General features: G+C 41.1%; 1 protein-coding gene across 1 annotated transcript in view; it reads left to right on the plus strand.

The window, feature by feature from the left end:
- The window catches only part of FBN2 (fibrillin 2), a 140,531-nt gene that overhangs the window by 34,536 nt on the left and 87,066 nt on the right, over positions 1-18,929 (plus strand). Inside the window, exons 7-8 of the mRNA XM_081930845.1 lie at positions 5,469-5,594; positions 18,441-18,566. Of these exons, the coding sequence (XP_081786971.1) occupies positions 5,469-5,594; positions 18,441-18,566 (252 nt within the window). The remainder of the gene's footprint in view (positions 1-5,468; positions 5,595-18,440; positions 18,567-18,929) is intronic.

Below are 18,929 nucleotides of genomic sequence, written 5' to 3' on the forward strand. Positions count from 1 at the left end.
GTTAGGCTTTAGCTGCCTGTTGAAGACCTGTTTATTTAGACAGGCATTTAGTCTTAGCTGTTTACATTCTATATTATTGGATTTAGGTATTACTGGATTGTTTGCATTCTACTGGAATTTTTTAGATGGATTGTTTTTTGATTAGCTTTCTTGAGCACTTCATTCTGGAGAGGCAGGATATAAGTGGTGTGTGAGAACGAAAGAGAGGAGAGAGAGTTAGAGAACACAGACATATACACATTGAATTGTAGAGTTGGAAGAGACCCCGGGAGTCACCTAGTCTAGATTACAACTAGATCAAACGTGACAGATGGCCATCCAACCTCTGCTTAAAAACCTCCAAGGAAGGAGAGACATGCCCTTTTTTTTAGCCACAAGATAACTGGAGGAGGAGAAAGTTACACTGACAGATATCACTTTATCTGCTGAGGAGCATGTTGCTTTGCAGTGGAAGCTTTGCTTAGTTTCAGTGGCTGCTTCTGATGTGGTATGGCAAAGCTGCTCTTCAATACAAAAAGCAAAAAGCCCGACTACACATGTAGCTATAAACAACAAAGTGGGCTTTAAAGTTGAAAGGTTTAAAGCAGCCTTTCTCAACCTGTGGGTCCCCAGGTGTTGTTGAACTACAACTCCCATCACCTCTAGCTAGCAAGGCCAGAGCTCAGGGATGATGGGAGTTCTAGTCCAACAACATCTGGGGACCTACAGGTTGAGAACCGCTGGTTTAAAGTATGCTTTAAACCAAACATTTGGTTTCCTCTCTTGTACCTGTCTAGGGGAGAGGACAAGCCGGAAGAGATGACCGTTTGACATATCTGTAGTAATTAGTACACATTTATAATCAACTTAGAAACAGATGAGAAGCAATTCCAGCAGAGACTACCCTGGTGTGAAACAGCGCTCTAAGAACACATCTGGTTAGACATTGTAAGATGATAGAAACACTCAATTTGGGATGAAAACAACAGATGTTAGTCCTGCCTTGTCTACAGTAAAAGGGCACTGTAAATATGTATTCACTGGACTCGAGCTTTACTTCCTTACAAGTCCATCTTATGCCACTAGGATTGTGAATATTTCTGCCCACATGACTGGCTAGAACCACTCATTCTAATAGCAGGCTCAGGTGGTGAGTGTTGACAAGAATGTAGGCAAAATGAGGCCACTGAGAACAAGAAGCAGAGGTATCAGCATATGTTAGGGAAACACTGATGTTAACAAATATTTTAAAAAGCAACTAACAGCCTAGTGCAGAAGAAACACGTTCAGTAGCCATGGAATTTTGAGTTCTCATCAGTACATGCTGGCATCCAGGCAGAGGTGGGAAATACTCATGTCTGAAACCTATGTTTCTATATCCCTGGAAAGGACTCGGGTTTATTCTGGTGAAGTGGGGTTTGCTGGACCATAGGATGGCATAGTGGGAACCACAATATTCATGGAAGTGGGCAGAATAATGTCATATCTGACAGACTATCCTGCTGTTGGTGTGTCCCACCTATAAATGGTCACAATACTATTTTGATTTCATCTTAGTATTCTGCTGAACCAAAAGATCTATGACCCCTTTTTCATATGAAAAATGAAGCGAGGCATGAAAAATATAATAAGAGCTATTTACAGAGATGGAAACCAATGTAGCTTCTAACCTGTGGCCTATGAAACCACTGAAATCAACTTGATATGTGCTTTCATCTGGCTAGTTCAGAACCTCACTGTGTAAGACTGTGTCCAACCAAATTTCAGACCTAATTTATATACATATGTAAATATCAATAGCTTCTCTACCTTCAGTTGCTGATGTAGCAAGGCTCCATTCATATTTCACTTCCTGATTTCTTTTCCATAGAACAGTTTAACATAATGCAAGTTGCTGTCTCCCCCCCCTTTCTTGTTTTTTTTACCATAAATCGAACTAAAGCTGATAATGATTAATAAAGTTTCTTAAATACTAAAATGTTTTCACTGCAGGGAGAGAGGAAAACTTAGCCTATTTTTGTTTCCTGCTAGTAGAGCAATTAATTATTTAATAATTTAATATCTGCAACTCATTTAGCTGTGAAACATTCTCTTGTGAAGGAGTCAAACAGAGACACTCTTTGTAGAAGTAGTGGCCACCAGAGAATTCATATATTGCTGTTTGCACATTAATTTGCTACTTACAACATCTGTAAATTGTTAATATTAGCTACTGCTCTGCTGACACAGTTGGCTGCATTTGAATAAGCAACATTGGCAGATAAAAGGTCTACTTATACTGAATGCCTCCATGCATTGAGTGCACATTGACGCAGAAGGCTAAAGGTCAAACCCTGTACCTTACAGCTAAGAACTGAAAGAGGCTATTGGGAATACTGACGTGGTTACTAATACCACGTGTCTGGTGGGACTTAACTTTGGGCGAATAATTGCAGTGCTGAAATCTGCCCTCCAGTGTCTCAAAAGTTTTCTCTCCTTCACTTTTTTTTGGCCTTATTCTCAGAGCACTTTAGAATTTTCCGTTTTTGAGCTTACCTTATTGTTTCAAGGTGGCCAAGGGTGGTATATGCATTTTGCCTTCCAGTAAAGATTTCTCTTGCACTCTGCTGCCTTCCTGCCACTCCATGTTTCCTAATCTGAAAAGGCCCCATGGGATGAGTTGCCTTATGACGTCTTACTCTGGGCTTTAAAACACAGGAACCCCAGAAACTCCATAGCGTAGACTATTAGTGAGATGATTTGTTGAATCAAAGAAAGGGCACTCACAAATTACCCTTTGGTCCCTTCAGAAGTAACATAAGCATAACAAATTCCTTCACCCTGCCCATGAGAAATTTACCAAAATATCCTCTCCCCCTTGATAATTTTTGAAGACAAATTCTTTTCCCATTAACTGATGAAGATTGGTTGAAAAAATCCACAGGAGAAAATTTTGGCGAAGAGGTAGAGTAAATTACACATTTCCCCCTTAGCACTTCCTCCTGCCCAACCCATTGTCATTTTGTAATTGTTGTCTTAAAGAGAAGCTTGCTCTAGTTCATCTTATACTAGATCATTGGCCAATTACCCTTCTAAGCCCCAGCTCTGTTAAATCACTGGCTGATCACCTGAAGTCTTCTTGCTGTTTTTTTCTTTCAAGCTAACATACTGAAATATAATAGTGACATCAGAGGTGGTTTTAGGGTGGCACAACCAATGTGGCAGAACTGGGCACCGCACTGCAAGGGGAACCACAACAATTCTATAGAACGGAGCACAAGAGGCAGGGGGTACCGAATTTGCGTTGCACAGGGCACCAATGAAATTTGAGAGCCCAAAGTCTGCCACTGCTCTCATTGGCTTTTCCAAAGGACTTTGGTGGGAGACTTCCTCTGTCCTTGCAGACCTTCTTAGCTTCGGCTTTCATTGATTTCAGCATTAAAGCATTGGGTCTTTCTTCTTCCTTCCTCACTTCCTAAGCCCCCTATGGACACTGGTTGTTTCCCCTGGCAACAAGAGCTTTCCATTCCAAACTCTCAGACATGTCTCTTTTTCTTCAACACACATCTTCACAGTCTTCCGAAGCCCCTTAAAAAATGCTGAGTCTGCCCTTTTATTCTCTCCAGTCAGACCCTCCAACCAGTCACCAGGTTCTCATTGGAATTCCAAAATTTCATTGGCCTATAACTACAGACCAATATATTTGAGTGGAATTTCTACTGAAATGTATGAAAGTTGAATTCTGTTGTCAAGTGTCACAACTGAAACCTTATGCGTTACATAATAATATTTTCGGCTCATCAGTTTATCTGCCTCCTGGCAAATTGCCAATGGTACCCCAATACAGTGTACAGTGGTACCTCTAGTTGCGGACACGATCCGTTCTGGGGTGCCGTTCGCACCCCAAAAATTCCACAACTAGAGTGGCGATTCTGTGCAAGCGCGGAGCGTGATAGAGAGCTTCTGTGCATGTGTGAAGCATGCAGAATGCTTCTGCTCATGTGCAAAGTGCACGGCGAAACCCGGAAGTATACACTTCCGAGTTTGCTGCGTTCGCAAGCCAAAAAGATGCAACATGAACCTAACGCAACACAAGGTATGTCTGTATCTGCCGTCATTTAGGAATAAAAGTCGTCTCCCCCTTTCACACAATTAACTTGTTTGAAACAGCACCATCTTGTTACATTTAGATTTCTCCCATAAAAATACAGTTTCTTACAGGCACCATCAACAGTCTGTGAACCTGTGGGTATAGGGTGATATATAAATTCAATAAATAATAATAATGATAACAGTCTGCAAAATTCTTAATGTGCCATTTAAACATGCTAAAATCTGTATATAGGTGCGGGATGTGTTGAGGATTTTTAAATGTGCTGAATTAGCACTGCTGAGATGAAAAAGAAACGTAAGTGCCTGTGTCATGGGGTTCTGGGTGGAAAGATTGGTCACCATTGCACCTACCCTCCAGACAAAGGGCAAAAATATGGCCTCTCTATTGAAGAATGTCTGCAGAGTCATTGAGCTTTTTCAGACAACAAAGTTCTAGACTACTTGAATGCATGTCATTTTTTATTAGAAAGAAAATTGATTGTTCTAATGTACCCTCATTATAAGTGCTGTTTGTCTTGAACAGCCTATATTGTAAACCAAAAACTAAAAAACGGCAATTCTAGGAAGGACATGCAGGAGTCCACATGGCTTTACATCATCTATATTCTATGCATTATGCAGGCTGTTTATTTCTAAATAAACTCAGCATAGTTTCAGCAGCAAAGTATAAACACTTCTGCAAATGTAGTTACAACTGAAGTTTGGCAATCAATGGTTATAATAAACTATGTTTAGCTAGATGTCTACATTGAAAAGTCTTTCAAATTCTTATTGTTTGCAATGTATGTGTCTTCAGGTTTCTGGAACTTGAATTGTTTTTGTTCGTTGGTTGGTTTTAAACAGAATAATTCCTTGTAATGTGGAAATTTAATAGTGTAGAAGCAAAATGGGGCCATCTAAAATTAGATGGTAGCTTCTCCATACTCAGCGGATGCAGAATTTACAGAAGTTCTTAAATAAAAATAAAATAAACTTTTAAAACACTCCAGAAATGGCTGCTTACCCAGTCATAGGGTGGGCAGCTTTTGTGGCCCAGTGCAGACGATTCCCATCCCCCAGGGAGCGATGCGTGGGACAACAGTTTGGGGACTTCCCAGGCCGGCCGCTGGGGATTGGTGAGGCTTTCTCACCAGGTGATTGATTTGAATTCCAGCCAGTCCAGCCAGGCTGAGTGGGCGAGTTTGGGAGACCAGAAGCACTAGATCGCAGGGACCTTTGAGGTTTCAGGATTTGTGGAATACTGATGAGCATAGAGGTAGCTAATCCCATCGTCTGGAGATGGAGATTCCACATTATCATTGCCCTCAGCAAGAAAACACATTCGTGTACATTGTATTAGCATTCACATGAGGTTTATTTTCATTTAGGATATTGAAAACGCATATTTTTATTTGCAGATGTTGATGAATGTCAGGCAATACCTGGAATCTGCCAAGGGGGAAATTGCATCAATACAGTTGGATCATATGAGTGCAAATGCCCTGCTGGTCACAAACAGAATGAAGCAACTCAGAAATGTGAAGGTAAGTGTAACAAATTGGAACGAAACCTCATACATAGTGCTCACTGCCTGTTGTTTTATGATATATTGGACTGAGAGCATGGGGGGCATAGTTTGGGGTTAAGAGTCTGGACCCTAACAGAGGAATTCAGTCGAATGCTTGATAGGAACACCAATTTTCATTTTCTCCCATAAAACGCCTGCCACGTACACTTTGCACCCTATTTATTTTTGCTTCTTCCAGCTATTCCCTCTCCGTTTTTTGAAATTTGCCAAAACACTTCATCCTCCATTTCCTTCCTGCTTCAGTCTGTCAAGCAATCTCAGCATCATGGGACAGAGACTCTAAATCCCTTCTCTCGTTCTCTTGTATAAGCATTTCTGGAAATATTCCAAACCCTCCCTTAGGCTTAAGAACTCCTTTTTCACCTCTTCTACTATTAAATGAATTGTAAGACCTAAGAAGATCCATCGTGCTGACCATGAGAGAGTGAGGGAACGTAAACTGATTGCACAGGTGTTTGAGTGAGAGAGGAACAGTGGAAGAGAAAATCCATTTAATCATGAACAGATGAACCACATGTATATTATGTGTAGATTAATTATGTTTTAACTTATTTGCTCATTTGACTGAACTTTGACAGGAAAATCTGAGTTCTTGGGAACAGTGTTAGGGAGCAAGGTAGCAAGACCAATCTTTTTTCTCGCCTGCAACATTCTTTAAAATTGTACTCCTTTACAATTCCTGCTAAATAACAGACATTGTAACTATGAATACAATTGATTAAGCTTTGAAGAAAAGCTAGCAAAACAGAGGATATAACTCCAGTTTTTAATGAAGGAAAACAAACATTTTGTTTAGGGAAGTTTTTAATGTCTGATGTTTTTTGTGGTTTTAATATTCTGTTGGGAGCCACCCAGAGTGGCTGGGGAAACCCAGCCAGATGGATGGGGTATAAAGATATAAATATATTGTTATTATTATTATCACTGAGAAAATATTTGCTTGGAACTATATCATAAATAAATCAGTTTTGGAATAAATAATAAAGGTAATTGTAACAATAAATAGAGAACTGTTGTATATTTTCACCATGAGAAATCCTTTATCTTCTCTAAGTGAAAATTTGGAAATGTACTGTTACTTGCACAAGAGCAACTGAAACAAATTAGGTGAAAACGGCTTTAGTTTCTAAATTTAGCTGTACATAGTACAGATATTGCGTAGGCAAAGCAAGTGTGAGTATGTCCTTGGCTTTTGTGCTGTATTGTGGAATTCACAAGTTATTTGTTTTTGAAACATGTAACATGTAGCAAGAAATGCTATTATTATTTCCTTCTACCCTTCTCCTCCTCCTCCTCCCTTTTCTCAACTCTTTCTTGCACACAGATCACGCATCACTTTTAATGCATTCTCCCCTCACCTGTTAGGTCCTCCAGCTTTGCCAATACACAACATTATCACCTTCTTCAACACCTTTTTCTACCTCCTCCTTTCCTCAACTCTTTTGTACACAGACCATCCCCATTTCTAAGCTTCGTCCTCTCCTATTCGGCAGCCCTTTTCTGTACACACACCATGCTGGAAAAGTGTTGCTGTGTCATTAGGATGAATAGACAAGCTTAAGAGTAAGCCTACCAATTTGTTTAGTTACCAAATGTTAAGTTCAGGTGGTGGATGTTGTACGTATATGGGTAAAGGTAAAGGAACCCCTGACCATTAGGTCCAGTCACAGATGACTCTGAGGTTGCAGCGCTCATCTTGCTTTATTGGCCGAGGGAGCCGGCGTACAGCTTCCAGGTCATGTGTCCAGCATGACTAAGCTGCTTCTGACGAACCAGAGCAGCACATGGAAATGCCGTTTACCTTCCTGCTGGAGCGGTACCTATTTATCTACTTGCACTTTGACGTGCTTTTGAACTGCTAGGTTGGCAGGAGCAGGGACCGAGCAACAGGAGCTCACCCTGTCGCGGGGATTCGAACCGCCAACCTTCTGATCGGCAAGTCCTAGGCTCTGTGGTTTAACCCACAGCGCCACCCACGTATATGGGTACTTGTGTGTTAATAAAATTGTAGAATCATAGAGTTGGAAAGGACCCCAAGGGTCATGTAGTTACAATTCCCTGCACTTCAGGAATCTCAACTCACGGTTCCTCATCCAGTTTGAAACCGTGCTGGACCCTGCTTAGCTTTGCAAAAGTTTTATTGCAGTTTTATTACTGCAGCACTAGGACTAATATATCTTCTAAATTACTACACTCAATCATTAAGATGTTGAAGACAACACATAGTACCTACCCACAGTGAAATATATTCTGTGAAGCTGCTATGGAGCATTTGAGGGCTGTGTATCTTGTATTTCTCTCACATGAAGCAGTGGAGGAATGGAAGTGGGGGAGTTTTAAACAGCCACCCCCCCTACTTTCAGTCTTCCTCCCTTTTTGCTGTACTCAAACAATGAAAGAGTTTGAGTAAAGTGGGGGTGGAGAGACACTTAGATGAAAAATGTGGTTTAAAACAATGGCAGAAGTTTATGTAAGGCAGGGATGCAGTGACACTGAGGGGCTGTTGTTGTTTAAAACACTTTTAGCAAAGAAAATAGCTGAGATGGATGAAACGCAGAAGCTAGTACTAAAAAGCTAACATAGCAGAGCCTTTCCGAACTCCCAACTTTCTATAGTCAAACCTTGTTTTAAATTGCCACTTTCCCCTCAGTGTCACCCCTTGTTCACTCTACTCAGTGAACTCTACCACTTGTTTTAAAATCACCACTTTCCCCCTGTCATTTTTTCTCCACCTCTACTTTACTCAAACCTCTGCTCTCATTTCAAATGTCCATTTCCTCTTCATTCCCTCTTGCCACACTTCCTCTCTCAGTGAACCTCTATCCCTGCTTTACTCAAACTTCTGCCATTGTTTGAATCAGCTACATTTTTTGCTTCCAGTGTCTACCCTTCTCACTGTATTCAAACATCTCCCACTTCCATTTCTCAGCTGCCTCACGTGAGAGAGATAAAGAATGCAGAGCCCTCAAATATTCCATTGTATAGCGGTACTTTACTCAAACCTCTGCAATTGTTTTAAACCAGCATTTCCTCTCGTTTTGCTTCCTCCCAGCTTTCCTCAAACTTCCCTCCCTTCTGGCTCCCATGCCATGGCACTCCTGTTGTGAAAACTGCCTTCTATATTGCTTTCCCACCTCATCCTGACTTCATGCAAAACCAGCTCTAGTGGGAGCGGCATAATGACAGCCTTACATACATATATTAGGGTTGCCATATTTCGGGAAGTGAAAATCTAAACCCCAAAGTTGTTTATCTTTTGCCAAAGTTATTGAGCGCCCCCCCCCCCCAAATCTAAAAAAAAGAAAGAATTTTTAAAGCTGTTTTGGGGAAAATTTGTCAAAGAAGCAACACTGGCTGGCATATGCCCAGGGTTTCCCGGCTGTTTTAAATAATTTTAGAAAATTCCGCCATTTTCGACATACAGTCCTAACATATATGACGTTTTACTGGAAGGGGTGTGGGTGGGTATAAACCTTCAGACAGGGCTGAAAGTGTAGCAGACATTACCTATTCCTGGCATGAATCAGTTAGAAAAACAAGCTATTGTATGTTTTAATGTAAAGAAATCTGAATGCCACAAACCATGAAAAGCTTAGTGACCTATATAAATATACTTTTAAAATAAATTTTATACTTGCACCTTTACCAATAGAATGATTAATTATTTCTGAGTATTTAGAACTTAGTGAACTTATATATGTCAGGCAAGGCTAATTATTTTAAAACATTTTTTGAGATATGTGCTATTGGGGAATAGAGTACATGCTGAACTAATTCATGATAGCGTTCTACTCTGAGTAAGTGAGTGGTCAAAAACAAATCAGAAAAACAACAAGCAAATGGCCTTATGGGTGGAAAAAATAGTTAAGTAATTCAGTCATCATCCATGAATCTCTACAGTTATTGGTCCTGGAAATGAACTGGCAGGCAATGCAACTGTTGGATCCGGGCTTCTTCCAGAGGGGCTTCATATGGGATGGGGAAACCTCCTTAAAAACAAAGGGCTGTTTGTCTTTTCTGTTTTATTGTACACTCATAGCCTCATACCTGGAATTGCTTGGAAATTCTAGGAAACCAAAATTGTTGTTTAGTCGTTTAGTCGTGACCGACTCTTTGTGACCTCATGGACCAGAGCACACCAGGCACTCCTGTCTTTCACTGCCTCCCGCAGTTTGGTCAAACTCATGCTGGTAGCTTCGAGAACACTATCCAACCATCTCGTCCTCTGCCATCCCCTTCTCCTTGTGCCCTCCATCTTTCCCAACATCAGGGTCATATCAAGGGAGTCTTCTCTTCTCATGAGGTGGCCAAAGTATTGGAGCCTCAGCTTCAGGATCTGTCCTTCCAGTGAGCACTCAGGGCTGATTTCCTTCAGAATGGCTAGGTTTGATCTTCTTGCAGTCCATGGGACTCTCAAAAGTCTCCTCCAGCACCATAATTCAAAAGCATCAATTCTTCTGCGATCAGCCTTCTTTATGGTCCAGCTTTAACTATACGGACCTTTGTTGGCAAGGTGATGTCTCTGCTTTTTAAGATGCTGTCTAGGTTTGTCGAAACCAAAATATCACTGTGCTTTTCAAATCAGTGGTTAAAATCAGTGTAGTTTTGAAAGGTGCAGTCCGCCATCTTGATTCAAAATGGCTTTCAGTTGAATCCAAACATAGATGAAAACCCCTTCGTTGGCGTCAAGAACTATTGTGCAAAATTTGGTCATGAGTATCTTGAGAGGTATCCAAATGCACAGAGAATAGCTTTCTAAAACAGATAGTAGATTTTTATTGATTTATTTAAACCACTTTGTGAAAGGGCGCCTGAAATTAATAAAAGATGCTTTAGGTTTTTGAAGGCAAACATTATTTTAGGGGTTAAGTTGAGCTCCTTCAGTGCAGGAAACGTTTCAAAATATGAGAGTATTGACAAAATTGGGCTTATTATAAGGCTCAAAGAGCAAGAGAGAGCATGAGAACTCAGTCAATAGAAGAATACTTGTTTTAATCTGGATTTTCTTTTAAGTGATCTCACCAGCAAGTATTTAGTTCACTCCCTTCCCCTCTCATATATGTAAAGCCAGATCAAACATTGCAAAGGGGCAAACGTGTTGCAGGCCTTACCTAGGCAAGATGCCAGTTTTTAACAGGAATGGTATGACTTTGACATTAACTATCCATTTTTACTTTTTTTAAAAAAGAAAATAAACTAAGAGTCATGTAATTTCAGTTTCTTTTTTACCTTTTGGACTTGAAGAACCAGATGTGCTTTAGCATGCTTAAAAGAAACGTTTTTCCTGGCAGGAATGTGAAGAAGTATTCACATTACATTCTCAGTACTTTGCTGACCAAAATTGCTTAAATAACTTAAGAGCACAAAACCTACTGTAACTCAGTAGAACTTGTACTCTGGTCTCATGGATCCACAGGTTAATTAAATTTTTATACTCTTTACAAGACTTTCATTTTATTTCTGAAGGATTTTAGTTTAGTAGTAGTAGTCTAGTATTAAGGGGAAACTATAAAGGCTTAGTGATTTTCTCAGTATTCCTGGAAATACACATTTAATCCTTAATTCTGTGGGTATCACATTTTTCTTTTTTAGAAAACCCAGTACAAATAAAAAAAAGTTTTTGTTTGTGGTACTTTACATTTTAAAAGCATTTCTTAAGTTTGTATACATAATAAAAAGTATTATAATGCTTCTGAAAGTCACTTGTCTTTGGCCCTCATTAGACGTTTTTCCCCTCCCTATGTTTGGGAGACAGGGAAAAGTCCATAGGCTTGTCCACTCCCTACCCAACCCTTCACTAGTTTACTTTCCTCTATATTTACTCTTTATCCACATTTTGTTAAATTAGATTAATTTATATTGGCACGTGTTGCTTCTTGCTTATTCGCCTAAGTAAGCAAGACAGTACTGGGATTTTTAAACTACTAGTAACAAAAGTGCAATAGCCACTTGGCTGCACAAACACCCTCAGATTAAGTATTCCTATACCAGTGTATAAGTTAACAGGTTCATGGATTTGTGTGAACAGACACACAAACAGCTCATCAACAAATGGTAAGTACATTTTATATATCGTATTTTTCGCTCTATAAGACACACCAGGCCATAAGACGCACCTAGTTTTTGGAGGAGGAAAGCAAGAAAAAAAATATTCTGAATCTCAGAAGCCAGAACAGCAAGAGGGATCGCTGTGCAGTGAAAGCAGCAATCCCTCTTGCTGTTCTGGCTTCTGGGATAGCTGCGCAGCCTGCATTCACTCCATAAGACGCACACACATTCCCCCTTACTTTTTAGGGGGGAAAAAGTGAGTCTTATAGAGCAAAAAATACGGTATTTAAAATGCTTCTAATACAGCAAATGATGAAAAGGGAACATGCAACTATTCAGAAATGTCTTCAAACTTTTTTTTCTGGCAAGGTTAGTTCCCAATTATTATATCCTGTTCATTGAAGTCATTTTAGTAAAGGAGATGACCTCTAGCTGACAAGCAGGGAAGTTGTTTTGCTTGGCAGGCAGGCAGGCAGGCTGGCTGGCTTTTTAGTAAAATGTCCCACAGGTGGGAATTTGCTATCCATTTTATGGCCATGTCCGGTCCCGTCCTAGGTGTAATGCTTAAAATATAACTTCTCCTGTCTCTCGCCTTGCCCAGCGCTTAACAACATTTTCACCCTCGTTTTTCTTCTTCTTTCAGTTAAGAGGTACAGTGGACGCTCGGGTTACGAACGTGATCTGTGCGGGATGCACGTTCGCGACCTGCGTCTGCGCATGCGTGGGTTGCAATTCAGCGCTTCTGCGCATGCGCAACCTCCGAAACCTGGAAGTAACCCATTCCGGTACTTCCAGGTTTCGGCGGTCCGCAACCCGAAAAAACACAACCTGAAGCATCTGTAACCCGAGGTATGACAGTATTTGTGTTTAATTGGATGTTTGTCTTTACTGTTTGACAGAACTGGCTTAAAACAGTGCTGGCTTGGTCCTTGATTTTAAAGGACTCGGGAGATTTTATGGTGATGATGGCTAAACATTCTTTCACCTCCTAAAGGCCAAGTCATGTGCAGCAGACGGGCTTAATACTCATCCACTATGTGTTCCAAGAGAACTCTGCAACATTTGAAGGAGAGATGCGTGGTTTGTAAACGAACTGTGCACACTCTCCAAGAAACAAAATCTTAGAGTTGTGTACGCAGTCCCAGTGGTAGAGCTTTTATGTCCAGAAGGTCTAAGATTTAATCTCCAGGACTGGTGGTAAAGAAGCCTTATTGAAACTCTGGAGAATTGGTGACATTCAATGTAGACAGCATTGAGCCAGATGAACAAACGGCCTAAGTATAAGGCAGGTTCCCGTGTTCCTAAACTTGCTTTTTAAAATTAGTTTTTATTGAAGATTTTCTAGTGTTAGAGCAAACAAATAAACGAGGAGGAGTACCGTACTTTTCCGTGTATTGGACGAGGTTTTTTGACTCAAAAATCACGTAAAAAAACTGGGGTCGTCCAGTACATGGATAGTGGCATGGCGAGGGTGGGGAGGGGAGAAGCGCCGCGCCGCCAGCCAGCTCTTTGACGGGAGCGCAAATCCCCCCGATGCCGCTGCGCACGGGAAGCACTCCCTGGATCGTTTCCCGTGCGCGACAGCATTGGGGGAGGTTGCGCTCTTGCAAACTGGATGGATGGACGGAGCGCAAATTCACTCGATGCCTCTGCACGCGGGAAATGATCTAGGGAGTGTTTCCTGCCCACAGCTTTGTGGGGGGAGAGGCTCACCAACTTTGGGCCCTCTCCCCCCATTTTCTTAAAGTTCAGTCCCCCAAAATGGGGGGGGGTGTCTTATACAAGGGGGTGTTTTATAGACGGAAAAGTAGGGTGCATATAACATCTCAATTTTTTACTCTTAGTCAGTTCATTTATGTTTTGTGTGAGACACTATCATTGTAGACATAATGCAGTTGTGGGGGGGGGGGAGATGGGGAGGGAGAGAGATGGGAGGGTAACGTTCTTTTGTTTAATTGTATAGCATCTGGGTAGAGTATTGTGTCAGCATCACGCCGGTAGGTCCTTTATTTGTAAATTTATTTATTTTTATTGGCACTGTAAGAGATTAGGGGGACAGGAGCCTGGTTGGTTGCATTCAGTTGATTGCAGTGTGGCTTGTTTGTTTTTGTTTGGGGGCAGGGTTGTGTGGTCAGATTAGCCATATTGTTTTGTATGCATCATAACTAGACACTGGAAGTACCTATCAGGGGCGAACATGGGCTACTGGTACCAAAATGGGTGGGAAATCGCCCAACTAGAAAAGTTAGCCAACAAACTTAAATTAACACAGGGACAAGCGAAGGAGGATGCCTTCACCCTGGCGTGGTTCCCCTTTGTCACACGCACAACACAACAAGACAATGAACTAAACTTGTTTTGTTCAAATTATCAAATGACAGATGAAACACATGCCTTTTTTATCAAGCTTTCTGTTAACACTGACCTCATGGTTTATTTATTTAGCTTTTATTTATTTTTGTGTTCACTTTAATATACATAATTTGTGTCTTAAATACAAAAAACTAGCACCTTGAATAGGCTCAGAATGCTATAGAAAGCCAGTGTCCTAGCACAAAGCAACTGTTGCATTCTGCACCAGTGACAACTTCTGAACACCTTTCGAGTGAGGAATTCCATAGCTATAGATAAAGGCTCAAGGATTTGGACTCCTTTTATGAGAACATTATGAGGACAATGTTCTTCGTTTTTCTTTTTATCCAACTTAAAAGGCAGCTGAGGCAGAATCATCTGGCTATAGATTGAGACGTACAAACCCTACAGAGTTTCGCATAGCTTCAAAATGGAAAACATAAGTCAGTTCAAGGTTTGTGGAAACTTGGCCTAAGTTTGAACAAAATGAATCCCAGTTTAAACCTGGGCCAGCCTCCAAGTTTGTTACAAAACCTGAAAGCTGGCAACTTTTAACTGGTGATAGATTGCATAAAGAGATTTACATGTACCAGAGGTCACTATAAAATGGCATTGCTTTGCTTTGTGAGAATCATATTAGAGATACTATAGGAACAACTATATGGTTAGTATAAGAGCATAGCAGTATTGTCAAGTTTCACAGTGTGGTTTGAAAGCAATGAACATTTTAAGCTCCATCTCTCACCAGTTATATGCTGATAGTCCCCCTCCCTTTTGTCTTCTTTTCTTTTTAAGAGGAGGGAACAAAAAAAGACACATTCTCTTTTTAAAGGAAAATAAAGTACACGGAGAAAGACAAGAAAGGAAACAGCATGTACAGTGGTACCTCGGGTTAAGTACTTAATTCGTTCCGGAGGTCCATTCTTAACCTGAAACTGTTCTTAACCTGAAGCACCACTTTAGCTAATGGGGCGCTGTGCTGCCAGAGCACGATTTCTGTTCTCATCCTGAAGTAAAGTTCTTAACCTAAAGCGCTATTTCTGGGTTAGTGGAGTCTGTAACCTGAAGCGTATGTAACCTGAGGTACCACTGTACTATTCTAATGCTTTGCGCACTTTAGTACAGTGTGAGGCATACACCATAGAATCAATGGGGACCACATATCCCAATAAGAACTGACCCTGCAATCACAATCTGAGGCCCTTCTTTGTGTGTAACTCCTCCACAAGAGGTCTAGAAGGCGGCAACGCAATAACAGGCCATATACCATACGCTGCATAGTCTGATAGGTGATTTTGGTGCCCCCCTCCAGGGAGAGGGGCTGGTTTTGCCAACCCCTAGATGCACCTGTAGGTTCCTTTGAGCCTGTAGGTACCTAAAGCAAGAAATCTGGGGTCCTCCTTGAACCTTCCCAGTCAAGTTACAAATAGAAAAATCAGACCGTCCAAGTACCCCTATTTTCCAGGGAGGTCTCTGGCTTAGAGAAGCCATCCTGGTTTCTGATTTGATCCCGGAATATCCCACTTTTCCTTAGGGTCTCCCTATTTTCATTGGAGAAACATTGGAAGGTATGGTAGGATGTTCCTGAAGAAATGTTGGTGGGTATGGAGTTATCCGACCCCTGAGCCGTCTGAAGGCAATCCTGTATCGGGAGGTGTTTGTCTAAATGTTTAATGTTTTATTATGTTTTTATTGAGGGTGGAAGCTGCTCAGAGTGGCTGGGGCAACCCAGTAAGATGTGTGGGTTATAAATAGTAAAATTATCATTACGGAATGGGATGTCCCTATTTTCATCGGAGAAATGATGCAGGATATGAAAAACTACATAAAAGCATGTAAGCAAGGCTTAGTGCCCCTTTTAGGTTCTTGACTGTGACCAAAGGGGGGACGGGACAAGCAGAGAGTGGAGGTAATGGAACACAACAGAAGAGACAACGAAGGAGAAACTACCTAGAGTGGGAATGGTCCTGGCATAGTCTCTTAATAGACTTGGGAAGACTGAATTAGTTTACACCAGGCATGGCCAAACTTGGCCCTCCAGCTGTTTTGGGACTACAACGCCCATCATCCCTAGCTAACAGGACCAGTGTTTACACAATCTAGTTGAAGACAGGACTTATAAAGACTGAACAATGAGGTTCCATGAGAAAACTCTTAAAAGTCCAGTTTTCTGAGGGGTGGTGTAGCACATAACGCCTTGTAGGCAATGATTTGCTTTGTGCAATTATGTGTAGAGTGAAAATCTAAGAGTCATGGCCCTGGGAGGCATACGCAGAATGAAGGCAAGGATGAGCAATTCCCCCTACAGTAGTACCTTGGGTTAAGTACTTAATTCGTTCCGGAGGTCCGTACTTAACCTGAAACTATTCTTAACCTGAAGCACCACCTTAGCTAATGGGGCCTCCTGCTGCCGCCACGCTGCCAGAGCACGATTCCTGTTCTCATCCTGAAGCAAAGTTCTTAACCTGAAGCACTATTTCTGGGTTAGCGGAGTCTGTAATCTGAAGCGTATGTAACCTGAAGTGTATGTAACCCGAGGTATCACTGTACTTTGGAACAAAAGCAAAACATTCGTTCCGAAATGGTTTAGTCACCCCTATGAGGTTATAACTTACGAACTATATTATATACTTCCCCTCCTGTGTGTCTGGCATCAGAATGACACTATGCAACACAATGCAACATGGAATGACCCTGCTGTGAAACACTCTTGTCAGGAAGATTATGTGTATGAGACGCTCTCGGGAATTAATCCCGTTTAAGGTCCAGAAATAATCCCCCCCCTCGCTCCCCACTTTCCATGAGAACCTCACAAATTCTACTACACAAACTGCCTTTTCTTCTCACAACATTCGCTTATACAGGGATCTGCTTGGTGACTGTAACATAGGCGAAAAAACCTTGATGTAGAGATCTGAATTGCAGTGAAAGTGAATGTACTGTTTTCATTTCTAGCCTAGGGTACATTAGCAGACATTTGGCTGATCCTGGTGGAAATAAAGGGATACATTCTATACCCTCTTGTGGTCACTTTGGAGTAATTCATTCTTGGGGCACATGCTTATTAGAACAAGCAGACTTAAATATAAACATTCTGCTTTGCTTTTTTTGGCTGTCACATAGTAAGCACCTACATTTCACTTTGTAATGAAATCACTTAATTCCTGCCTTTGTTGTTTTTGGTTTTTTTGAGAATGTGGTGTTTTGTTTTGTTTTCATGACAACAAGGATGGTCAGGGTAGTGGCTACAATGGCTACAATGGGAGAGACTGGGCATGCTGTATTCATTCCAGCTTTGGAGAAGTTGTGAGAAAGAAGTGGTTTGTTTGGTGTGTGTTTTTAAAAGCTATAAACATGATTGTACTTTTTCCTGATACACATTACACCGTGTATGATCCTCTGCATGTTCAGTAATGGCAACTAGAATCAAATTGTATGCGTTTTCTGTTATGCAGTGAAATTTGACTCCAGTTGTCATTACTGAGCATGCTGTATTGCGTTTGAGCATGCTCGGTAACATAATATATATACACAAATGTGGCAGGTGTGATACATTGGCACAGGGAACCTAAAGAAGTCCAATATTTTCTAGTGCAGACCATATTCTAAACAGATCAGGTGGTGTAGTTAGAGCACAGTACAAATATTTGTATTCATAATACACATCAAAAGTGGTTTACAACAAACATATTTTATGCAATAAAAAGCACATACAAATTTAAAACCAGAGATCAGCTTTTACAGGTAGATATTTTCTTAATTGCCTGCATAAGTGTGATGGCATAGATAAGTTTCCAGAGGTCATTTAAATATTAAAACAGACGGCACCTATTGCATCTGTTGGCAGAACATTCCACACTAAAGGCTTGATGATGCTAAACGCTTGGGTTCTTGTTACCTTAAGGTTAGCCTTGCCAGTCGGTGAGGAGCAGGGGCAAGAAGGTTCCTGCAGGTTAATTCAGGAAATGAGCTGGGATATAAATATTTGGGAACCTGGGGTACCTGAACCTAAGTTGTGCCACAAATGCCAGGGGGCTGAGGAGTATTCAACCAGTGCTACTCTCTGAATGCAACCCTAAATATTAGAGTGGAAGCACCATAATACTGTGCCTCTGATACCCTTCCCACTAAGTGAGTCCAAGAGGATACCATGGTCGGTTGGTATCAAAAGCTGCTGAGAGATCGAGCAGAAGTAACAGGGTTGCGCTCCCCCATCTCTCATGATAAGGTCAGAGCGATCAAGGTTGTTTTAGTTCCAAAATCAGGACTGAACACAGATTGTAGCAGATCTAGCTAATCAATCTCATCTAGGAACTGCTGCATATAGGAATCAGTCTCATCCAGGAACTCCTAAGGAAGAAAAAAGATTTTAAAAGTGTTCTTCATCTGCTTCTGTCTCCAGATATTAATGAGTGCAGCCTCATTCCAGGAATATGTGATGCTGGTGAATGCTCCAACACTGTGGGAAGTTATTTTTGCCTCTGTCCACGTGGTTTTGTGACATCAACAGATGGCTCTCATTGCATTGGTAGGTATATTATTTTATGGACCCTTTGGACAGTCTCGAAGCTCACTGCTGGCCAGTTCCAACCTACTGTTCCTTGGACAGTTCATAAAGGTTTCTAGTCTATGAACTTAATTTGCTAGTCTTCGGCCATCATACAACACTGGTCATATCCCACAATCTCCCTATTTGTCGAGGAAGGAGCTGTGATCCTTATATGCACTGACCATTAAAATAAATAAATGGAGGTGTGTTTGCAAAAAAGACTCTGGGACCTTCTGGTAAAGGGTGGATAAGAAATACAACAATACAGCAATAATTTTATACAGCTTGGTTATAGTCTACTTCCATGGTTTAAGACTATGTCATTTCCAAACTATATGTACT

This window comes from Podarcis melisellensis (assembly GCF_964234715.1).
Source record: "Podarcis melisellensis genome assembly, chromosome: 11".
Taxonomy (NCBI): domain Eukaryota; kingdom Metazoa; phylum Chordata; class Lepidosauria; order Squamata; family Lacertidae; genus Podarcis; species Podarcis melisellensis.